This window comes from Bos indicus, chromosome 17 (assembly GCF_029378745.1).
Source record: "Bos indicus isolate NIAB-ARS_2022 breed Sahiwal x Tharparkar chromosome 17, NIAB-ARS_B.indTharparkar_mat_pri_1.0, whole genome shotgun sequence".
Lineage (NCBI taxonomy): Eukaryota > Metazoa > Chordata > Mammalia > Artiodactyla > Bovidae > Bos > Bos indicus.
In genome coordinates, this window is record NC_091776.1 from 71,613,540 (window position 1) to 71,637,439 (window position 23,900).

General features: G+C 62.3%; 1 protein-coding gene across 2 annotated transcripts in view; it reads right to left on the reverse strand.

The window, feature by feature from the left end:
• Positions 1-8,220: 8,220 nt before the first annotated feature.
• BCR (BCR activator of RhoGEF and GTPase) overlaps positions 8,221-23,900 on the reverse strand; it is an 86,713-nt gene continuing 71,033 nt past the window's right edge. For both annotated transcript variants that reach the window (XM_070769959.1, XM_019977877.2), the window contains exons 16-23: positions 23,651-23,785; positions 15,378-15,437; positions 14,203-14,312; positions 12,928-13,067; positions 12,336-12,470; positions 11,550-11,655; positions 11,061-11,223; positions 8,221-10,793 (exon numbers count right to left, since the gene is read on the reverse strand). In XM_070769959.1, coding sequence (XP_070626060.1) covers positions 10,704-10,793; positions 11,061-11,223; positions 11,550-11,655; positions 12,336-12,470; positions 12,928-13,067; positions 14,203-14,312; positions 15,378-15,437; positions 23,651-23,785 — 939 coding nt within the window. In that variant the 3' untranslated portion in view covers positions 8,221-10,703. The remainder of the gene's footprint in view (positions 10,794-11,060; positions 11,224-11,549; positions 11,656-12,335; positions 12,471-12,927; positions 13,068-14,202; positions 14,313-15,377; positions 15,438-23,650; positions 23,786-23,900) is intronic.

Below are 23,900 nucleotides of genomic sequence, written 5' to 3' on the forward strand. Positions count from 1 at the left end.
TGTTTGTGTGAGACCTCCCTTTGATTCTTAGGTAAGACACTCATGCTGGTCTTTAGGGCCCAGCCAGATAGTCCGGGATAAACCCCCCATCTCATGATCCTTAATCTAGCACATCTTCAAAGACCCTTCCAAATAAGCTAACATTTACAGGTCCCAGGGAAGCTCTGGGTATCTTCAGGGGACAGTGTTCAGCCTGTAGCAAGTATCCTCCTGTGTCACTCTGATTCAACATTAAGTCTGCAGGACGCATCCGTCTTGTTGCATGCATCTGTGGCATGCGAAATGAGTATCACTGCCCTGTATGGTTTATCTATTTTATCGATGGACATTTGGGTTGTCTCCAGTTGTGAGCTATTTGTGGAATGAACACTGAGCTAAGCCAAAAAACCATTCCTGGTGTCGCCAATGGGAAGCTATATGCATCCTTGGTACACACCCTTAGGTTATCTGGTTCTGAGTTCTGGGGTTTCTGGGCCTTATGGCTTCCCTGGTGGCTCAGGTGGTAAAGAATCTGCCTGCAGTGCAGGAGATCTGGGTTCAATCCAGTGCAGGATATCTGGGTTTGATCCCTGAGTCTGGAAGACACCCTGGAGAAGGGAATGGCTACCAAATGCAATATTCTTGCCTGGAGAATTCCACGGACAGAGGAGCCAGGAGGGGTACAGTCCTTGGAATTGCAAAGAGTCAGGCAGGACTGAGCCACTAACATTTTCTCGCTTTTTCACTTCCTGGGCCTTGTATTGTCTTTGAGCTCCTTTGCAATATAGAAGATTGATAGCAATGCAAATAATTCTCGTCCTGGGACAACCCTCCCCCACAGTGGAAAAACCAGTTTTGCCTCCAAGTTCATTTCAACATTTCTATTCCGTAAATGTGTCTGACCTTGTGTCTCCTTTCAACTGATGGTAACATCTTGCCGGTTCCCTCACTTAATGAATGAGTTCAGTAGACTCTTTGATATATGTTTATTTTATATTTCTATAAGAGTCACGATTTTACTTTTTAAAAAAATTACTCGTTAACATTAGGAATCAAGTTCCCATGAACCTTCTGATACACAGCAAATTACTTTTCATGAGTCAAAACCACGAAGTTAGATTTTCTGCCGTTGAAATTCCAAAGTAAAAGGGGCTGCTGACATTTTCTGAGTAGCAACCAGGTCTGCACACCTGTGCAGGGGGTGGGAGGGCGTGAGAGAGGGCTTTGGCCAGGTCCCTAGTCTCCAACAGCCTTCTCCGGATAGGCAGCCGTGTAACTTGGTCCCGAATCAGGTGAGATGGGGCTCAGGTGTCCTGGAGGCATGAGCAGGGTTCCAGGAGGAGATGGCAACTGAGGAGGATCTGAGGCAGAGAGCGCTTCCCCCGCTAGATCTCGAACTTGGCTTCTGTATTGTGGACAGAAGCCGGTCACTGCAGCTTTGGGACTGGGAAGTGACATGCGGTGAGATCGTCTTCAGGAAGACTGGGAGGCAGGCCCTGAGAGCCTGGGGACCTGGAGAGGCCGGGAGGCCTGGCGGGGCGCTGGGGTCAGAGGAGAGGTCACAGGTCTGCGGGTGGGGTGCACAGACCTGGCCAGACTTCACCCCGGCCTGTGGCTGGGCCTCACCACACCTTGTCCCCTCCTCCTCCTCGGCTCACCAGGAATGGAGTGGGCAGAAAGAGCAGGCAACTTGGGCCGCTGCTGGCCAGCAGCACGGGCTGTCCAGAACATCTGTCACCATGGGAACCCCTCCCAGGGCCCAGCCTCCACTGCCCCCGACCACCAAGTGGCGGGATCTGGGACGCTGTGACGACCAGCCTCAGAGGCGGACATTGCTCCCTGGTCAGGCCCTGCCGACCCTGCAGCTGAGATGGGCGGAGCTCTGCAACCTGGAACGCCCTTGAGCCCTGTACTCTAGTTTCCCCGCTGACCACGCGGCTCCCCCAGACGCCCACCCTACTGGGGCCCAGCTGCTCCCTCTGCTCCACAGCTGGAGGGGCCAAAAGGCAGGGCCCACAGGCCAAGTTTTCATCAGAAAACAGGTGTCCCTAGCAGTTAGCAAATCGTCGGCTCCTAGCATGCCAGGACAGCAAGCCCGGAATTCCGCTCATGCCTCTCCAGAAGCCGGGGTGCTCTGCGTCCCAGGAAATGTGCAGCTGTCAGCAGAGCGAAGATGTGTCTGCAGACCGAGACGGGCTGCCTGGCCTCCGCAGCTGCATTGTTGGCCCTGGAAGGGACTCACGTACCGGCGGCCACGCTCTGAAGCCTGGTGGGGAGGGGCGGGGAGCAGTCCAGAGGAGACACAGGAGGGACACCGACTCAGGACAAGGTGGCCACCCTTCCTCATGGCCCACAAAGATCAGAGAACATGAAACCCTCTTAGGGACTTCCCTGGTGGTCCAGAGGGTAAGACTCCATGCTCCCAGCGCAGGGTGCCTGAGTTTGATCCCTGCTCAGGGAACTAGATCCCCCACGCCGCAACGAAAGGTCCTCCACGTGGCAGCGAAGATATCCCAAGTGTTCCCACTGAGACCCAGCGCAGCCAGAAAAAGAAAGAGGCCCCTTACTTCACAGTCAGGGAGACTGATGCCAGCAAGAAGGGGGCCTATGTAACAGCTCTGCTGGCCCCCAGACTTGAGCCCAAACTCTGGCCGGGACAGCTGTGTGACCTCGAGCATGGCCCTCAACCTCTCTGCACCTCCAGTTCTTTTCTGAAGAATACCGGTATTCCCACACCGGTCAGGGATGTTGGAGAACCAAATAATAGGTCCCCATCTCAAAAAGCACCCCCTGCACACTGTGTTTCTCTGCACACGCAGTCACACGGCTAGTAAATAGTAATGTCTGCGGCCCTGGAGACAGAGAGCGTCCCACGGGCAGAACCTGGCACACACCAGGGCTCCGAAAATGCTTCCTTTATGCCAGCAAACATGGAAACCTCAGCAGTGGCCACAGGGCTAGGAAAGATCAGTTTTCATTCCAATCCCAGAGAAAGGCAATCCCAAAGAATGCTCAAACTACCGCACAATTGCACTCATCTCACACACTAGCAAAGTAATGCTCCAAATTCTCCAAGTCGGGCTTCAATAGTACACGAACCGAGAACTTCCAGATGTTCAAGCTGGATTTAGAAAAGGCAGACAAACCAGAGATCAAATTGCCAACATCTGCTGGATCTTCAAAAAAGCAAGAGAGTTCCAGAAAAACATCTATTTCTGCTTTATTGACTACACCAAAGTCTTTGACTATGTGGATCACAACAAACTGTGGAAAATTCTTAAAGAGATGTCCTCCCTCCTGAGAAATCTGTATGCAGGTTAAGAAGCAACAGTTAGAACTGGACATGGAACAACAGACTGGTTCCAAATAGGAAAAGGAGTACGTCAAGGCTGTATATTGTCACCCTGCTTATTTAACTTATACGCAGAGTACATCATGAGAAACACTGGGCTGGAAGAAGCACAAGCTGGAATCAAGATTGCCAGGAGAAATATCAATAACCTCAGATATGCAGATGACACCACCCTCATGGCAGAATGCGAAGAAGAACTAAAGAGCCTCTTGATGAAGGTGAAAAAGGAGAGTGAAAAAGTTGGCTTAAAGCTCAACATTCAGAAAACTAAGATCATGGTATCTGGTCCCATCAATTCATGGCAAATAGATGGGGAAACAATGGAAACAGTGAGAGACTTTATTTGGGGGGCTCCATAATCAATACAGATGGTGACTGCAGCCATGAAATTAAAAGATGCATGCTTGCTTCTTGGGAGAAAAGCTATGACCAACCTAGAGAGCATATTAAAAAGCAGAGACATTACTTTACCAACAAAAGTCCATCTAGTCAAGGCTATGGTTTTTCCAGTAGTCATGTATGGATGTGAGAGTTGGACTATGAAGAAAGCTGAGCGCCAAAGAATTGATACTTTTGCACTGTGGTGTTGGAGAAGACTCTTGAGAGTCCCTTGGACTGCAAGGAGATCCAACCAGTCCATCCTAAAGGAGATCAGTCCTGGGTGTTCACTGAAGGACTGATGCTATGAAGCTCCAATACTTTGGCCACTTGATGTGAAGAACTGGCTCATCAGAAAAGACCCTGATGCTGGGAAAGATTGAAGGTAGGAGAAGAAGGGGACGACAGAGGATGAGATGGCTGGGTGGCATCACCGATGCCTGAGTTTGACTGAACTCCGTGTGTTGGTGATGGACAGGGAGGCCTGGCGTGCTGCAGTCCATGGGATCGCAAAGAGCCAGACACGACTGAGCGACTGAACTGAACTGACTGCCCGCAGCTTTGGGTCCCCGTCCACAGGAAGCACTCACTCTGGTCCAGCCTCCCGTTGCACCTCCACGAGGACCCCGAGAAATAACAACACGGAAGGGGCGGAGGGATATTGAACCGCATCAAGGGATTCCGTCGAAACGGGCCTGAGCCTCCACTCCTGTTCCTCCGGCTGAGGCCCTCTCCCGTGCCAAAGTGTCTGATTAAATCCCGATTTTACAGGTGAGGAGGGAGCTCCCTGGCGGTCCAGTGGTCAGGATTCGGCGCGTTCCCTGCGAGGGTCTGGGTTTAACTCCTGGTTGGGGAACTAAGATCCCACAAGCCACCACGCGGCCAAAAAAACCCAAAAACAAATCCGCTTTGCGGGTGAGGAGAGTGGGGCCCAAGGACCTATGTGAGTGGCCCCCGCCGCGGCCTGTGGGCCCCGGAGCCCCTCCCTCAGCCGCCAGGGCCCGCCTTGCAAACTAGCCTCCCAACAAGCCTGTACACACCCCAAGGCTCCCAACACACCCGTGTCTCCTCTTTGAGAATCAATCTCGAGGCTCGCAGGCCTTTTTTTGAAAAATTCTCCCTGCGAGGGTAGCTTTCAATTTGGGGAGACGTTAAGCAAAGGGGTGAAGAGGGCGGACCTAAGAGTAAGAGCCCCTTACACCGCGTGGAACCCAGAGCACGGCTCTGTGTAAACACGCCGGGGTTGCAGGAAGCCCTGAAGGTGGTTCCGAGGAGTTCTGGAAAGACCCGGAGGAAGGACCAGCCTGTTGAGGAGACATAAGGCACCCCGGGGGGCTCATTTAACACTGGGTCAGCAGGCCCGCCTGTAGCCACAAGAGGGGCCGGGAGTGGGTTGGCTTAGCCGCGAGAGGCCCGGGGTTCCAGCCAGAACCAGGCTGGCCTGGGCCTGGTGAGGGAAGTGGGCTGTGGCGGCGAGGGGCTGGGGGAGCAGCGGGCTTGGCCATGAGGCTCGCTGGCCTGGCCCAGGCCTGGGGTGGGGGTGAGCACTGCCCGAGCTCAGTTCGGTCACTTGCCCACCCTGGGGCCCGGCGAGACGGCCGTGCTCCCGGCGCGGCACGGGGAGGACACGGGTCCCAGGCTTGGGTCCGCAGCCAGGGGTCAGAACAGCCAAAGGCCTCCGGCCGGTGGGCCCGGGCAGACCCGGGCGGCCGTGACAGTGAGAACCGCGGCCAGGGGCTCGCGCAGCCGGCACGGGTGTCCCATGGATCTGGAGCCTAGGGTCAGAGTGCCGTCGAGGTTGGTTCCTCCCCCGGCATCTGTTCCTGGCTTGCGACTTCTCTCGTGTCCTCACACGGCCTTTCCTCTGAGCAGCGGAGAGAGAGCTCTGGTCTCTCACGCTCTTTTTCTCCCCCCGAGCCATGCCTCATGGCTTATGGGGTCTTGGTTCCCCAACCAGGGATCGAACCTGGGCCCTCAGCACTGAAAGTCCCACCAGTGGACGGCCAGGAAGCCCTCTCTCGTCCTCTTCTTATGAAGCCATCAGGCCTGTGGATCAGGGCTTCACCCTTAACCCCTGCTGGGCCTTAGGGCTTCAGCACTTGAAGCTGGGAGCACAGCTCCATCTGTAACCACCTGGAGCGGTGGAGTCTGGAACTCCCGGGGTGGGGTGCAGGGTTGGGGCGGGTGTCGGAGGCGGGGTTACACCAGGTGGCCTGAGACTCAAACGGGCCAGAGGCCAGCCTGCCTGGTGGATAGGCTCCTGTGGCTGCCGCCCACCAACCACGAGCCCCCGGAGCCTCTTCCTGGCGGTCACTGTAAAGCACCCTGCGTGGGGAGTGCCCCTCAGGGGTGCATTATCTTAACGGGAGAACACAGACAAAAGTCAGGTGTCACAGCTTCACACCCCCGAGTCCTGGGGAGGCCCCAGGTCTGGGCCGACCACCATCCAGGCACCCCCCCCACCACCCCGTCCCCGGGGGTGGGGGTGGGCTGCTCCTTTATAAACCCCGCCCCTCAGGCCCCTTCCTCGGCCAGAATCCCATCTGAATCTACCCTTCCCCAGCAGCTGCGCTTCTTAGCTGGTGTTCCTGGTAAAAGAATCCGCCTGCCAACGCAGGAGATGCAAGAGATGCAAGTTCAATCCCTGGGCTGGGAAGAGGCCCTGGAGGAGGATGTGGCAACCCACTGCAGCAGCCTTGCCTGGAGAATCCCCGTGGACGAAGGGACTTGAAAATCCCAAGGAAGAGTTTCCGGTCAGGTCCGCCACAGGAGGGGAACGGAAGGGAGCCGGTGTGCAGATCGAGCTCTCAGTGGTCTGGCTGAACAGGCCAGAGAGGCTCCCAGAAGGTCTGTCCCAAGACACGTGGCCTGTGATACCGGGACACACGGAGGAGCAGCCCTGCCCCCGCCGCCCACAAGCAGTCTCCCTTCCCAGCCTGGGACATCTCAGATGCAGCAGGGCCCCGTCTTACGGGACCATGACTGTGGCCGCCTGCCGGCCATGCTTTGCCTGCTGTGGGCTCCCCGCCCCGGGGTGATGCACGGCCCCCATCCTGCCCGCTGACCCGGGGAAATCGCTCCGGGAGGCCGTCTGGGCCTCAAGAGCCGCTGTGTCTGTCGCCCCTCGCTTTTTCTATTTATCTTTTCAGAGCTGTTGGGAACAGCCCATCATTCGCTCCATCATGGAAATAATTCCTTTTAAGGCCACTGGGGCCTTCTTTTCTTTTTTGGGGGGCTGAGGGGTATACAGGCTCTCCTGAGGTCTCTACACAAAATACCGCCCGTCTTCATCAGCCCGGGGTACGTGCGTGACACCAGGCCTTGGCTCGAGGCCAGCACGGTTGACCACGTCTAGCGTCTAGACGGAGAGAGGGAGCTGGCCTGTGGGGAACATGGAGACATCGCGTCCCCAGCCTGTCTCTGCTCTTCAAACAGCAGAGACAGCGGCGGGGGGCCTCCGTGCAGCCTCCGTTTACCCATCTACCAAGCAAAGGGATCGACTCCGAGGGTCTTTGAGGTCTAAGGCCTCAGACCCCACAGCAGTGAACGGTCGCACTCCCTGGCCGTGCCACGGGCCTGGGCCGGGCTGGACAAAGCCCCTGCTCTCAGCAACAGTGGGGAACCATCAGCTTGTCCCCAAATCGATTCCTCGTGAGAGAGAGGTGTTGGAGCTTTTCATCAAAGGTTTTTGAATAGGACCCGGAAGGCAGGAGTAGAGAGATACAACTAGACTTGCGGGAAGACTCCCCTGAGGGAGGGAATGGCAAACCACTCCAGTATTCTTGCGTGGAGAATCTCACGGACAGAGGGGCTGGGCCTGGCGGGCTACAGGCCAGGGGGTCCCAAAGAGTCAGACACAGCTGAGCACGCACGCACACACAGAACTGCCTTTCGGGGGCCGGGTCCGAGGTGGGGGGCCCACGGTAGCCCTTTCCTTGTCAGCAGGCGTCAGGACGGCAGCAGCTCAGCGTCCACGTGGCTCCGCAGACGCCAACCCTCACGCCTCAAGGAAGGCGCCCCGGAGGAGCCTCGGGGTGACGTTGGCAGATGTCAAGGACGGCGATGCAGGTCCCCGTGGCTGTGGCCCAGTTTGTCCCCACCTGGCATGCCCATCTCCACGGGGGCACGGCTGCCCTGGACACTGGGTCGCTTTTTCTGAAGGCAAGGCTGGCGGCAGCTAAGGGGCCCCACGCCCCGCGGCCAACAACCCAAAGGCTGGGCCCGGGAGCACCAGTGGAACCCAGAGGCTGAGGGGCTCGGGCAGGGCTGGGCTGGGCGAGGCTGGACGCCCGCCCCCGGCACTGGGCAATGCCCGTGTCCCTGCAGCTGTTCACCCCGAACCAAAGGCCCCGCGCTCGGCAGGGGGGCCTCCTGGCTGCCTGCCTGTCCACTCCACCTGCTGCTGCTTCCAGCCCCAACGCCCACCCCCGCCCTGACCCATCGGCCCGTCGGGGCGCTCCCGGAGCCCCTGGTCCCGGTGTTTCTGAAGCAGGCACCACCACAGACACAAATTGCCTCAAGGAACTTTAATGAAAGTGTCAGCAGTCTTTCCCTCCCCACCCCCAGTGGCGGGAGAGACGGCCGAGCTGGAGCTCAGACACGCGGCTGCCTAGAGACCCACCACCAGCCCCAGTGTGTGGCCGGGCTCCAGATGCAGGGCCCGGGCAGCGAGGTGGAGTCCGGCCACCGAGCCTCGTGTAAGGTCACATCCGGCCCCCAGGCGGTCACCCGCCCGCCAGCTTCGCTGACCGTCAGGGCCGGAACGTCAGACGGGCGACGGGGATGCCGGGGGACTCAGAGCGACCGCCACCACGGTGGGCCGGTGAAGGAGCGCCTTGACGGCCGTGGAAGAAAGTCATCCCGCCACGCGACGGCGCGCATCCTAAGTAAAGAAAAAGCTCGAAGAGGGGAAAGAGGCGCAGCAGGGAACCGAAATTGGCACAGACGCTGAGAGACCGCTTTCCAGTTTCAACGCGATGGACGCAGATCACGAAGGCTCCGGGGGAACAGAGACCAGGCCAGGGCTTTCCAGGCAGAGCGCGTCCCCCCCGCCCACCCCCCCGCAGGGCTGGACGGGATGGGAAGCCAGGGTAGAAGAGGTCGGGGGCTGGAGACTGGGAGACCCACCAAGTCCAGAGAACATTCGGGACAGAGGACACCCCCCCGACATCCGCTACACCCTCATCCCCCAGGGGGACCACGGCTCTCCCCACGAGACCAAAGTACAACTAAATAAATACAGTACGAGGACGTAAGACCTTCGAGTGGCTTCTGTTTCTGTCCCCGGTGTCAGCAGGTCCGCGAGCAGACAGGAGGGGCATGTGGCCCCACGTGCCTGGAGCTCCTGCCCAACAACACGATGGGGGAGAGCCTCCCGCCCCACAGGGCACACGGGACGGGGCCCGGGCAGTGCCCCGCCTGACTGGTCTAATCGCATGACAAGCAAACGCCTTTTCCTGAGTCGTGCCTCCGCTTCCCTCCTCTGGTTCAGCGCATCCTCTCTTCCCACAAGTCCAGCCTGGAAGCTTTGCCTGTTTCTTTTCTCCTTGCCCCCGACCTTCTTAGAAAGGAGCGATGCAATTCTTCACAGACGCGCGTGTTCAAAATACCTAGAGGTGCCCCCAGTTCTGTCTCCTCTAAGTCAGATGGTCGGGAGGGTAACCAGCCACGTGCTGGCTTCAGCACAGGGGCGTGGAGTGTGTGAGCAGGGCGGGGTCGGTCCCTCTACCTGCTCTGGGGCGGGCGCCCCCACCTTCAGCCTGTTCCCAACCTCCCCCCCAATTCCGGGTGCCCAGGAGACTTCCGGAGCAGCTCCCGATGGAAAGAGGGCTGGCGCGTGGAGGAAGACGAGATGCCGCTGTGGACACCGCTTGTCCACAGAGTACATTCTAACATCTTAGTGGGTATCTGAATCTTCTTAGGAAAAAAAAAATTTAGAAACTGTATAAAACTTAAAAATATTCAAGTATCAAAAAGCTATCCGGATCAAAGTTTAAAACAAGCTGTCGGCAAGTTGCCACCGCCACCAAGAGAGGAAAACCTTTACAAGAGTCTGTGGGGCGCGTGTGGCGAGGGGGCGCAGCCCATCTGGGTGTCAGGGGCTTGGGGGGGCCGGGGCGTGATCAGGGGAACGGGAGGGCAGGGGGCAGACGCGCCACGGGTCGGAGGAGGCCGGCCTTCTGAGCCGACGGCGACTGTGCGTCCCACGGGGCGGGGTGGTCTTCTGGACGGTGGGCGGGTCCGCCCTCCCCCGACGAGCGGCGGTGAAGTGCGCAGCCCGGGGGCTCCCCTCCCCTGGTGTCCGGGCCCTGCGCGTGACACGGGTCGGTGGGCGGCTGCCCACGAGATGGGAGGAGACAAAGCAACGGAGGACCGAGCAGGAGGGAGACCCGTGTCTGCCGCAGAGCCTTCTGCAGAGAAACAGAAGCCAGCAGGTGAACGGGGTCAGGCGCTGCACGGTGCAGGCTCGGCTCCGCCAACCCGGTTACAAAACAGGCGTCAGGCGTTCTGATCTGGGAAACCGACGCGCTCCCACCGCACCGGAGGGGGCCTGGCCCCCGGGCGTGAAGCGGCGGCGGCGTTTATTCAGGTCGACGACTCGCGGGTCAGGGAGTCCGCTCCTGCCTGCTCGCTTCGCCGCGAGATGCGCAGGTGACCCAGGGGAAATCTTTCAACGCTCCCAAGTTAGGTTTCGTAACCACCGCTTCCTCCGCCTGGCCCCGCCCAGGCCCGCGACGGGCGCCGCGCTGGCTCGGGGCGCCCTCTGGCGGTGGCGCGGACAGTCTGAGGCCGGCGCGGCGCCCGCGCGGGCGGGGGCGGGACTGCCGCGGCCGCTTCCGCCAGGGGTCGCTGTCTCGCGGCAGCAGCGTGGGCCCGCGGTGGGGGGGCCCAGCGCCTCCTCCAGGAGGGCAGCTCCCGCTCTGTGGCTGGAGGGCCCGTGTCCCCGGCAGGGTCCCGGGCCGTCCTCTGCTCTCTCGGGGCGGGCCGGGGGCCTCTAGACTTCGGTGGAGAAGAGGACGCTCTGCCTCCTGCTGTCCGGGGCGGGGATGGCCTCCAGCTGCAGGAAGTACAGCAGCACCTGGACCTGCGGGCGGAGCGGGAGGGGCCGGCGGCTCAGAGCGGGGGAGCCCCCCACCCCGGCGGGACCCGGGGCCCCTCACAGCAGGAGGACCGCCAGGTGGGGCAGGTCCCGGGAGCCCCAGCCAGGAGCAGAGGGCGGAGCCGCGGCCCTGTCCGCAGACCTCGGCCACCTCCCCTGCGCGGCTCGGTGGGAGCCACTGCCAGGACACGGGGGTTCGGGGCCGGCAGGCAGGGGCCACAGGTCCAGGCCAGGTAGGCGAGGCCACCGTACCTGGGACATGACCTCCAGGGACCAGCTGTCGGTCATGGAGATGGCCTGGCTGGGGTTGGCGGGCGGCTTGTTCTCCTTCTCCGAGGGCCGGAGCAGCGTGGGGCCGAACACCGTGGCGAGGTTGTGCAGGGACATCTTATTCACCGTCTCCTTTTCCGCCACCCTGTGGGGGGGTGGGGGGAGAACTGCCGTGACACCGCCTGGGGGATGGGGGCGTGGAGGTGGGCGGGGACTCCTCCCCAGCTGACGCACCCTAGCTGGGATGCAGAGGGCTGGCGGCCCGCAGGGGGGAGGCAGGGTGCGGAGGGGACACCCGAGCCGCGGTTGGCCACGGCGCAGGGGGACGCCGGTGACGGTGGTGCTGCTACCCGGAGGGGCACCCACAGATGGGGGAGCACCACAGAGGGAAGGCCCCGGGTGCCGGGGAGTCTGACGGGCGCAGGTGACCCACCAGAGCCCTGAGCACCCCAGAGGGGGGCTACGGGCTACCTTTTCAGGTGTTCCAGGAGGAAGAGGAAGGTGAGCAGATTGGCTTCCGGCAGTGACAGCAGCAGGTTAAGCATGCAGCTCTCCTTCGCCACGGGGTCCGAGAGCGCTGCGGGGGGCGGGGGGTGGGGGTTACTTCTCACAGTCATGACCCGGGGCTGGAAGGCGCACCCAGGGCCCAGGCCAGTCACCGTTCTGCCTCCCATCCTGGCCCCCGGTGAGGGCCCTGGGTGTGAGCCTGGCCACCCTGGACGCCTTTTCTGAACCTCAGAGTGGTGGATGGCACCACAGGGACCAGTGGCGAGGGTGCCGGGCACAGCTGCCCTCCTGGCCCCTCGGCCCTTCCCACGTCCTGCTCAGGGGAAGCGGGGGCCACAGACCCCCCATCACATGAGCCTCTGCACCTGGGTGGGGGTGGGTGAGGGCAGGTCCTCTGCTGAGCGGCCCTGGGGCGGGGGGCGGGTGCGGAGGCTGCAGCCACCCCGAGTGCCAGCGCCCCCCACCCTCCAGGTGGGCCTGGGGTCAGGGTGTACTCGAAGGCCCTGACCGAAAAGCCAGCGTCTGGGGCCAGTGAGGAGGACAGCGGCCTCCAGACCCCACACTGGCGTGTCCACAGCGGCGGCCCCCCTCTCGGCGACCTCCAGGGAAGAGTGCGGAGGTCAGCCCGTGGAGGGCTCCCAGGGCGGCTGGGTTCCTGGTCCCCCACCACTCGCAGAGTTTCTGCTGAAACTCGGGTTTCCTCCCACCAAAGGCGGACAGGAAGGGGGATGGGAGACGCCCCGCGCTCACCGATGCCCTCGGCGAAGTTGGGGTAGAACTCGTCGGTGAAGAGGGGCTCGGGCAGCTCGCGGAAGTAGAGCTTGAGCGTCCCGGCGATGGCGTTCACGTCCATCTCGCTCATCATCACCGACACGTCCTTGTTGTCTGGGGAAGAGCGTGGAAGTGGAGCGGAGCCCGCGCGGACCCCGAGTTGGCTCCACCCTCTGAGCCCCAGCCGCCCGTGCGGGTCACCTGACGGCAGCTGTAACTACAGTGGCGGTGACTCCCACCCCGCGCCACACCTCCAGGGCAGCAGGCCCCCGCGGAGGGAGGAGCAATCCACCGAGGACAACCCTGGGGTCCCCGCCCCCATCTGGCAATCGGGGCCGTTCCACCAGCTTCTTGGCACCAGACTAGCTGACCCCTGGGCTTGGGTCACACCCACCCCCGGGGCGGGGGTCAAGCTGAGCCTCCGGGGGTAGAGCAGGGGGCCGCCCCACGGAAGCCCCTGGTCCGACTTGGCAGGAGCCACGTGCGTGGTCAGGACGGGTTAGGAACAGGCTTCTGCGGAACCGCCCTCCCCAGCGGCGCATGCACCGCGCCCACCCGCTGAGACACTCACTGACGTCAAAGGCCGCCTTCAGGGCCTGGATGTCCGTGGCCACTCCGGACACGCGGTAGATGCCCACCTCCTCCATGCCCCGGCGCTCGATCTCCTCGACACACTGGCGCACGATGTAAGGTACCTTGGACCGCTCCCTCCTGCAGGGGAGAGGGGGGGGGGCCTCAGCATGCAGCAGCCCCGCCCCCTCGCCCCTCAGCACGGGAGCCTGCCGTGTGTCCCCCCTGGGCTCTGCGGTCTCACGATCGGCACTGCCTCCATCTCATCAGGGTCTTTCCAACAGTCCCGGTGGGCTGGACACCCTCCGAGCACACCCGCCCTGGGGGCTTGGTCGGGAGGCCTTTCTGAGCGAGGTCGGCTACCGGAGGTCAGTCCGGACTCCCCGGGCCCTGGGTTAACGGGCAACGGACAGCAAGGGTCCTGGGAAGCGGTCTGGTCTCCGAGTTGGGCGGGGGTGGGGGGACCCCTCCAGGCCTCAGGCAGAGGTGAGCCCAGCGCCCGGCAGGCAGCCGGGCCAGAGGACGGAGTCCACGGGACCGCCTTGCCCCTGCGCTCAGCTTGGAATCCTGTGAAGCTACCCCTCTCTCTTCCGCGTCCTAACGGGACAATTCTAGCCCCTGAAGGCAGGACGCCAGAGTAAGAACTCTTTAACTCTTCAGAGTAAGAACTCTGTCTGGAGGGTTGGTTTAGTCTGGTTTAGCAACTGGATCCAGGACCCAGCAGAGTCCTGTCCCCAGCCCCTCTCATGAGTGGTACTCATTCGGGGGTCCCTGCTCCTGCCCAGAGCCTCCCGGAGGAGCTGGGGGAACGGCTGGGGTGTAGCCGGGGGCCAGGCTGTAGTCAGGTGTCCTGCCTGACCACCAGTGAGGTCAGGGCTAGGCCAGGCTCCAAACCGGGGAAAGTGGATTCCGGAGGAAGCAGCTGTGTCCCCAAGGCCCGCCCTGAACCTGCACACAAGTGTCTCCTGATGACTGACCCGTGATGCGCTGGGGGCAGGACAGGAGCTCGGATCCTGACAAATTCCAAGGCAGGGAAGGGAACCCTGGCGAGCCCGGCTCTGGGGGCAGCACAGGCAGGGGGCGGGACAGCCCCGAGCTGCTGGGGACTCGTCCGTGGTCAGCTCGGGAGGCAGCCACACACAGAGTGCTCCACAGGCCTGTGAGGGGCGACCGCGCACAGAGAGGGAGACCCATACCAGCTCCGTCCTGCATAGACACGTGGGGAGGGAGCACCCTCCGCCCCCGGGGACGAGACGTGGGCGCCCAGGCCACTCACTTGGTGACCACGGCGATCCTGACTCCGAAAACGCCTGTCTGTTTTCGGGAAGGCATCCTCTTCAAGCTGAGTTCCCTGCTGGTGAACTTGATTGACAGCTTCACTTCGATCTGCAGGGGAGGCAGGGGGCACGACCCTCTCAGCCTTCTGGTCCTCAGAGCCAGCTCCCAGGGCCCCGCAGGCTAGGGTCCAGGTTGGGGGCGGGCCCTGGTCCAACTCAGTGGCAGCCGGGAACAGCTAGGGCCGTCTGAGGACCCGCTTCTGCACAACCTCCCCCCAGGACCCTGTGGCTTCTGCTTCTCATTTAATCCTGATTAAAAAGAACGATGAGACTCCATGTTGCATGGCAGCCTGGATGGGAGGGAGTTTGGCGGAGAATGGATCCACGTATCCATATATGTATCCACTGACTCAATGGACATGAGTTTGAGCCAACTCCGGGAGTTGGTGATGGACAGGGAGGCCTGGCGTGCTGCAGTCCATGGGGTCACAGAGAGTTGGACACGACTGAGCGACTGGACTGAGATGGACATACACATGCGTGTGGCTGAGTCCCTTCTGTTCACCTGAAACCATCACAAAACTGTCAGCTGGCTACATCCCCAGACAAAATAAAAAGCCAAAAAAAAGACACTAGAGGAAACGTATAGAGAATGTAACAAAACGCCACCGATCGCCTATCAAATGTTGGCACTGTGTCCTGCATGCTAACTCGCTTCAGTCGTGTCCGACTCTGTGCGACCCCAGGGACTGCGGCCCGCCAGGCTCCTCTGTCCATGGGGCTCTCCAGGCAAGGATATAGGAGTGGGTTGCCACGCCCTCCTCCAGGTATGCCCTACGCGCCCAGAGCTCTTCTGGTGAGCGGCGGGGCTTTTTCTTAAGGTCTCAATTCTTACGGGGCACTGGAGTCTAGTCAGGGGTCTCAGTCTCTATGGGCAAACCCCAGGGTCCAGGCCCCCTCCATCCCCATGATGCCCCTGAACCCCCACTTGAGGAGGGACGCCCAGTGCCTGGCAGGTGACCCGCACTCCAGCCACAAGACTCTGGCCTGCGTGGACTCGGGCCCGCACGCTGTGGTTTCTCTGCCTCCTCCAGCCCCGAGGGTCTCAGCAAGGACTGGCACCACCCCAGCCCTCTGCAGGAAGCGGGAGCCGGCACAGCGCGGGGGCACGTACCCCGTTCATGGCGATGGCGGTCCGCTGCCAGTCTCTGTCCTGCAGGGTCTGAGGGTCCAGCTGAAAGCAAGGCGTCGTGATTACCGGGAGCCCTGGGCGTCCGGCAGGCCTGGCCGGGCAGCGAGCCCAAGCCCGCGACTCCCCCACGTCCAAGCAGAATCAGCGGCAGGCCTCGGCTGGCACTTCAGGGGCCACGCGGGGTCCCGACGGAGGGCCCGCTAGAAACACCCTGGAGCCTCAGAGCCCTCCTGCCCCCACACCCTCGCGGCCTGCAGCCCAGGCTCAGGTGGGGGCAAGTCAGCGACCACTCAGGCCCTGCACCCTGCTCCCCCGGGAACCCTCCCTTCCCAGTGGCGCTCACGCCCGCCCTGGCAGCCTTGGGGGCTGGGAGCTGTTCTGCTCCCCCACCTCCCAGCATCACAGGGGGCTTCACACAGCTTGGAGAAGACTGGCCAGTCATGTAGGCGACACTTTGGGAAGCCTGGTTTCAACAGCATCTTCTTCTGGGGGGTGGGAAGGTGTGCTGTGTCATCTAAGAGCTGGGGACCCTGTCTTCCCCTTAGTGTGGCCCTCTGGCGTGGGGGCCTGTGCAGGCGGGGTCTTTAGACCAGGCCAGGCCACCCACGGCGGGGCCTCCCCTTTCTGGGAGGTTCTTGGGGCCACGCTCTGGGGCCGTGGGGACCCTGGCCAGTGGGGCGGGTGTGCAACCAGAGAGCCGGCACAGACCACTGGCCCGTAGGGCTTCCCCGCCCCCAGCTATGGTCACACCTCCTCGGAGGCACCTGCGGGCAGGGGCAGGAGGGCACTCAGGGCCCTCGCAGCTCTGGGGCGAGTGGAGCTCCCGGGTCCCAACCAGGCCAGGTGTGGCGGGAGCAGGGAGGCGCCGGTGTCCTGGCCACCCAGGAAGCCAGGGGGCAGGCTCAGTGCCCCCTGCTCCTAAGGAAAGGGACAGGGTCCCTCCACTGAGGTAGTTTTATTATTTTAATTAAAACAGAAACTTGTCTAGCCATGTTGTGTAGCGTTTGGATCTTAGTTCCTTGCTTAGGATCCAAGCCTTGCCCTCTGCAGTGAAGTGTGGCATCCGAACCACTGGACCCGCCGGGGCATCCCTACGGGCAGCTTTAAAAGGGGAGACAGAGCAGCAGAAAGACGCCCTTTCTGGTTCCCTCCAGAAGCCGGCGACCCCTGGGCCCTTCTCCCCATCCCTCCCCTCCCCTCCTCTTCCAGAACTGAGACCAGCACAGCCAGCAGGGGACAGGGTTGGGAGGCGGGGGGACAGAGCCCGGACCCTGCCTGGTGCCGCCCACCCCAGGGATCCCCGGCCCCCGCAGGCCCACCTTGCCCTTGCGCACGAGGCTTCGGATGTGGGTCCACAGGGCGGTGCCGCAAGCACACACGTGCTCCTCCACCGAGGCCGCCCGGCTGCGGCCCGCCAGGCCAGGGTGGAGGTGCCGCAGGAGGGTCTGCAGGGCAGCCATGCCCGGCGTCTCCCGCATCCTGGGCCCTGCTGCCCGAGGGGCTGGCGGCGAGGCAGCGGCGCGGTGGGTGGGACAGCGGCCGGGCAGCAGCATTGGGCTGGAGTGTGCCGGGCTCCGGCCCCGCAGCCTTTTGACCCGGTTCTCAGGAAGCCCCGCCCCCGCAGGCTTGCCCAGTCCCATCGCGCGGGTTCTCCGTTTTGTTTGCGTGGGAAAAACACCCCCACGGGCGGCCCGTTGATTACGGGAATCCCGATGCGTCACACTTTCCCTCCAGAGCCCAGAAAAGCCACGCTTCCTTCTCAAGTGGCCGGTTTCCTGCCGGGCAGTTTGGAGACGCTGAGTAACCCGTGTCTGCCCGGCCAGCCCTCCGCACGGCTGGACGGGCCCCCCGCTCCTAGGTCCTGCGAGAGCCACAGCCGCGACCGCATCCATCCCTGCCGGGGCCGGACTCGGGTGGGAGAACGCCCACAGCCCCCAGAACTGGCCGCTTGGCCCAGGGACCGGGGGCTCAGCGCCGCCGTCCACCCCTCCACCTGCCTGCCCTCCGCCCCGGGGGTGGGCGGCAGACAGTCCATAGGCTGGCCCGGCTCCAACAAACACAGCGGGCGGAAGCCACGTGAGGACACCCCCCGCGGCCGGGCTCCGTCCACAGACAGCGCTCGCGGCGGACGTGCTCCCGCCTGGGCTATTTACAGTACAGGGAGGTAAACAAGCGGGGAGCCCGGGCTGGGAACGGAGCGCTCAGGGGGAGGACCAGGAAAGGGCCAGCGCCTTCGGGAAAGCCCAGGGCGCGTGGGGTCCCGGGAGGAATGCGCCAGCCGCTCAGGACAACGGGGCCGGGCAGGCGGGGTGCCTCCCCAGACGGAGGTCAGCGTCTCCACTCGCCTCCCCCAGGGCTGGGCACGGGGCACCCCCAGGGAACAAGGGTGGGTGGCAGGCCTGGTGGACGGCTGCCCCCAGCGCTGCCTGGAAGGCCGAGGCGGCCTGGCGGTCAGGGATGGACGGCCTGACGGACACTCTCAGAGCATTCTCTTGTTCACCTCCCCGGGCAGCGGCAGGACCAAGACAGGGCAAGTGGCTCCCTCCTCACCCGCCTTCTTGGAGACTGCGGCTTCCTCCGGGATGTGCTCAGCACCCAGGACGGGCCAGCAGGGCCTCCCCGGCCCTCCGGACCGAGCCCCACGTCTCACCCTGTAACCTGCTCCCAGGAGTGGTCCCAAGAGGGGACCAGAGATGCCCCCGCCCCCCAGAAGGGGACACGGCCCTCCAGCCTCTGTCTCTCTAGTGCATTCCTGGAGCTCTGACCTCTGTGTCCTTAACTCCTTCCTGCCCTCCCCCGACCCCAACCACGCTCCAGCATCACCCCAAGACCCAGAGGACAGCTCTGATCAAAAAAAAGACAGGGGACCTCCCCTGGCGGTACCATGGTTGAGAATCCGCCAGGCAAGGTAGGGGATGCGGGTTCGAGCCCTGGTTTGGGAACTAAGCCCTCAAGCCACACCTAGGGAGTCCACGTGCGGCGATGCAAGAGCCTGCATGACGTGGCGGGGACCCCAAGTGCCACTGCAAAGACCCGACGCACCCCAATAAATAAGAAGCAAACAGTAACGGGCTTGTCGAGGATGCTGAGAAACAGGAGCCCTCGGGCACCTCCACGGGGACGTGAACTGCTGCAGCTGCTTGGGAAGAGCAGGTCAACAGCTCAGAGCGCCAACCTTGGCGGCGACCCAGCGACTCCCCCCCGGCTCTCCACACAGGAAGGAGGAAGCCGTCTGTTATCACACCGACCATGCCACACTCGGACGGCGCTCACCGTCACGGCCACGAATGGGAAGCGGCCCAGGTGCCCCCCAACTGGAGAACAGACAGAGGAGCTAAACGTGCCGTGTGGACACATGCGTGAGGCAGGGCCCAGCCAAAAAAGGGAGTGTGGTGAACGCACCATGAGCGCGTGACCCTCAGAAACCTTTTGCTAAGTGGGGGAAGCCAGTCACGGAAACCGCGTCACAGAGCGCGTGTGTTTACACAGAACATGCAGCGTGAGCAATCGTTGAGTCAATACGTCGTGTGCGCCTCTTCGCGAGCCCATGGACTGTAGCCCGCCAGGCTCTCTGTCCGTGGGATTCTCCAGACAAGAATGCTGCAGTGGGTTGCCATGCCCTCCTCCAGGGCATCTCCCCTCCCCAGGGATCGAACCTGCATGTCCTGCACTGCAGGTTGGTTCTTTAGACTGAGCACATCCATACACAAAAAGCACATCAGCCTGGGCCCGGGGGTGGGAACAGGGAAACCGCTTTAAGAGGACAGAAATATTCTCAAACGCGATTGTTGTTAACGGTCGTAAAACACTGTAAATTACTAAGATCACTGATTATCTCCCTGGTGGCTCAGACAGTAAAGAATCTGCCGGCAATGCAGGAGACCTGGGTTTGATCCCTGGTTCGGGAAGCCTGGCAGGCTACAGTCCAAGGGGCCCCAAAGAGCCGGACACGACTGAGTGAGTAACACTCTCACTTTTCACTGGCTGCTTCTCTACTTGAAAGGGAAGCGGTGGATGTCAGTCAGTGAAGAAAAGATGCAGAGTCCCCCACGGGACCGCAACTGGAGCAAGGGGGGCCCGGGCCTCGCCGCACCGCTCCTCGCGGCGGCAGAGGCTCTGGGAAGCTGAGTCCCCGAGGGGCTCTGTGGCTCCACACCACTTCTACAGCCTAAAACCGGCCTCAAACGGTTAACAACCATCTGCACCCCTCACGTTCATGGGGCCGGAGACCCCGCGGACCTGCCCACTCCAAGGGGCTGTCACCGTTGACGCCCTGAGACACGTTCGCACCTCATCCATCTCTGACCACCCCCCAGCACCCCCCGACTTCCCAGCACCCACGTGGCCCTGGCACGTGAATGACCATGGGGAACAGATCGTGGCCAGCCCTGAGATAACCCTGATGGCAGGTGGGCCTGGGGACTCTGTGGCACTTATCTGATGCCCACTGCCCATCTTCCTCCTGCCCAATGTGTCTCCAGGGCTCCCACCCGCACTCTGGCTGGCTGGGGTTAGAGGAGAATGCAAGTGCCCCAAGGACCGAACGACAGCAATGTAAAGTCACCCTCTGAGCAGAAGAGACGGACACTGCACACAGAGGCGAGAGAAGGAAAACGGAAGGAAGGGATTCGCGACACCTCGAGGCTCCACCTTCCCTGGGCTCTGCCGACCCTGCGACGCCCCCTGCTCCCAGGCCAGTGGTTCCTGAACCCAAGACTCCCCAACACAGTCCAGGGGATCAGGTGGATCCAGAACCCTGACCTGGGGGGCGAGGACCCAGCTCCCCGGACGACTGTGACGCCTCCGGGCCTGACAGCGTGTTCGGTTTCCGCCCCTGGCCCCTTGGGGCCCGCTGACCTGGGCTGGCTCCAGGTTCTCCCCGCGCCCCCCTCGGACACTGCGGGGTGCTGTGCCCGCCCTCTGCTCATGGGAAGGGCTCTGCACTCAGCTTCTGAGTTGAGGTGTGTGTGACGGAGGGGGAGAGGACTCGGGGGGTGGGGGTGTGTGGTGTAGCCACCCCTCCCCACAGCAGGACAGGCAGGGCCACCTGCCCCTCGCACGTGGCCGGGCTGGGAGACCACCTGGAATTGCTGGGAAAGCCCCCATTTAGGCAGGCTGGGCCCGGGAGTCACCGACAGCCTCCCTGAGGTGCCCCCCACAGAGATACACGTCCACGGGGGAGGGGGGCGGCTGGCTGGGGTCCCGGGCTGTCGTCAGCATGACCCGCCTCCCCTGACTGCCTTCCTTCCTCCTGCTGAGGATCCAGACTCGTAAACAAGCCCGGCCGCCCCCAGCCTGAGTCACAGACCCCCTCCCGCCCCTCCCGGACGTCCCCGGGACTGATGACAGCTCTGAGTCACCCCAGGTCCCAGGAGGGAGCGGGGCTGGGGGACCCGAGTCTGCAGGCCCCTCTGACCTGCTTTCCAGCTGCAGACAAGCCCTCGTTTTCTGTGCCCCGCCATTCGCGCTTTCACAAGCTGAAGGTTTGGGGCAACGCTGCGTTGTCAGACGCTGGTTGGCACTTCTCAGGAATGAAGTCTTGTTTTTTTCACTAAGGCACCTACACTGCTTTTTCCAGGCGTGATGCTATTGCACACTCTGACCTCGGTACGGTGTCGACACACCCTTTACACGCACTGGGAAACCGGAAACCTCACGTGACCTGCTTCCCTGCGGCACCTCTGAGGTATGCCTGCAGGTCTTGTCCCCAAGAGATGGATTTTAGCAAGAACCCTGCTAAGACAGAGTTGGACGTGACTGAGAGACTGAACTGAACCGCTAAGTCAGTGAAGCAAAAATCCCCTGCCCTGGGGACTTCCCTGGCGGTCCGCTGGTTGAGAGTCCGCCCCGCCGTGCCACGGGTCGTGGGTTCAAACCCTGGTCGGAGAACTAGGATCCCCAAGGGCCACAACACAAAGTCCCGGCCCTGAATGAGAGCTCTTCTGTGCCGCAACTAAGGCCCCACGCAGCCAAATAAACAGAGGGTAAAAATTTAAGAAAAAATTAAAAAAAAAAAAAAAACAAAAAAACAAACAACCCACTGTCAATATTTAACCATCCTCAACCTGTGACCACGCTGGTCGTCCCCGCCTTCCTGGTGACGTCCGAATGACCTGGGCCTGTCTTCAGCAAAAATCCCACTAGAACAGCGCAGCCAGAAACCCCCTCAGTCCCGCTGTTATCTGACTACCACCGCTCTCTCCTGGTGGTTCAGACGGTAAAGAATCTGCCCCCACGCGGAGACCCCGGTTCGATCTCTCTTTCCAGAGAGAGCCTGACTCCATAAAGGAGGAAGACGACTGTTCCCTTTCCTGTCTGAGACCCCCGGTTACCCAGCAGCAGTGCTCGGAGGCCGCGGTTCAGATCCCGCCACCCCCGGGACCCCAGTCCCGCAGGAGGACGCAGAGGAACCAAAGTCGAGAAAAGGAATCGGGCGCCCAGCCTGCCAGCTCACCACGGGCTGGGCAAGGTGTAGGCAGAGCCTGGGTGTGGGGGCGGACGCCGGGGCAGGGGTACGAAGGAGGCCAGCGGTCCTCGAGCGCGGAGGCGATGACGGAGGCCCCGAGCGATGACCAGCGCGAGGCAGCTGCCTGAACACCGCCGCGCTCAGAGGCGTCCGGCTCGGGACACCCGCGGAACAGCCCTGCCTGGGCAATGCCCTGCCGTCCATCAAGGCCACCGAGGCGGCCTCCTGCCAGGGCGGGAGACACGGGTTCAATCCCTGGTCCGAGAAGACCCCACTTGCTGTGGAGGAGCGTGTTGCGTGCTAGCGGCTCACGACCACCAAGCTTGTGTTCTAGTGCCCGGGGGGCTGCAGCCGCTGAAGCCCCCGCGAGAGTCCGCGCTGCTCCGAGACGAGAGGAGCTGCGGCGGCGGGGAGTCCGTGCCCTGCAGCCACCGTAGCCCCTGCTCACTGCAACCAGAGAAGAGCCCGAGCTGAGACGGAGACCCAGTGAAGCAAAAGATATGTACGTATATATAATAATAACAAATTAAATAAATGTTCTTTAAGTAACCACTTAGAAGAAAACAAAAACGGGATGGTCAGCAGTGAGGTTGGAATCCCTGGGATTCCACGCAGAGTCACAGCCACCCTGGGCTGCCCCTGCCCGAGGAGCACCCAGCCCCAGGCGCCGTCAGCTTCCTGTCCTTGGGTCTCGGCTCAGCGCAGCCAGGACTGTCCGCGCCAACCCCCCACCTCCCCCAGAGCCCTTGCCCTGTGGTGCCAGTCCCAAGGCACAGGGGTCCCTGGAGGCCACAAGCTGGCCAGTTCCCTAAGCAGCTTCTCAGGCACCGTGCCCCTCCCAGGAAGCCAGCCAGACAGCCGTGGCAGGGACGGAGCCCCCTGCCAGGCGAGGACTCCCCAGGGTCGCAGCGAGACGAGGAACTCGCGGAGTGTGAGTCACCTTCTCTGCCTGGAGGTTTTCACTTCCTGCACCGGGGAAGGGAGCCCTGTCCTCCCACGGCTACCTGGCACGTCCAGCCACTCCCCCAGGAGGCCTCATGGCGGGGGGCTTCCCAAGGCACTGGGGGAGCAGTCAGGGCCCACCTCCAGGGCGGGGCAGGCAGGAGCCCCCTTAGCTGGGTCCGGTCAGCTGCCCCGTAAGGAAAGAGGGTGCTGGGGCTTCCTTCTGGGGTGCAGAGCCGTGCAGGTGAGGCTGTGAGAAGGACAAGGCGGGTGGTTCTACAAGAGCTGGGGGGCACGTCCTGTCCTTGGAAGGCTGAGGGCCCAGAGGGCTTGGACCTGGGGACCCCTCCCCAGTCCTCTGTGAGACTTCCTCCTGACCCACCAGGGGCTCCTCTGCCAGCTCCGGGGGGCCGGCGGGGGGACTGGCGCCCGCCCACAGAGGGAGGCGGCTGCAGGCCTGGAAGTGGGGTCTACATGCCAAAGAGGGGGCGCCAGGCGGGGAGACTCAGAGTCTCAGGTTTTTCCAATTAGAGGTGGCTCCTGACTGCCAAGGGCAACCCTGCAGGGCGCCACCTCAGGCTCTCCAGAGGCCAGGGTGGCACAAGGCCTCCTGGAAAAACAGGTAGAGCTGCAATTCCTTCGGGGACAAGACGCTGAGTGACAGACAGGCTGGGGCGGAAAGGGACCCACGACGGCGCCAGCCCAGGTCTCCCATGCCGACGATTCAGAGCCGGGACTGCCTCACTGTGTCCCCCACCCCCTGCCTTGGTGTCTCCGGGCGTCAAACAGGAAGAGCACAGAGCACCCGGAGGCGGGGAGCCCACGGGGAGCGGAGGGGCCACCTCACCTGTGCCTGGCCCTTGCCCACGATCCGGTCCGTGCTCTCCCCACCGTCCTCCTTGGCGAGCCTGGTCTTGTGGTAACACTTCTCGTAACACAGGATCCTCAGGGTCTGCGAGCCTTCCAGCTCGATCTCAAACTCCTGCGCCCCGAGAGAGGAGGAAAGCCCCCAGGTTACTGGGCAGGCCCCGCGGAGGGGCGGCCAGCGCTGCTGGCCAAAGGGCCCTCTGAACAGCAGCCCCTTCCCGCACAGACAG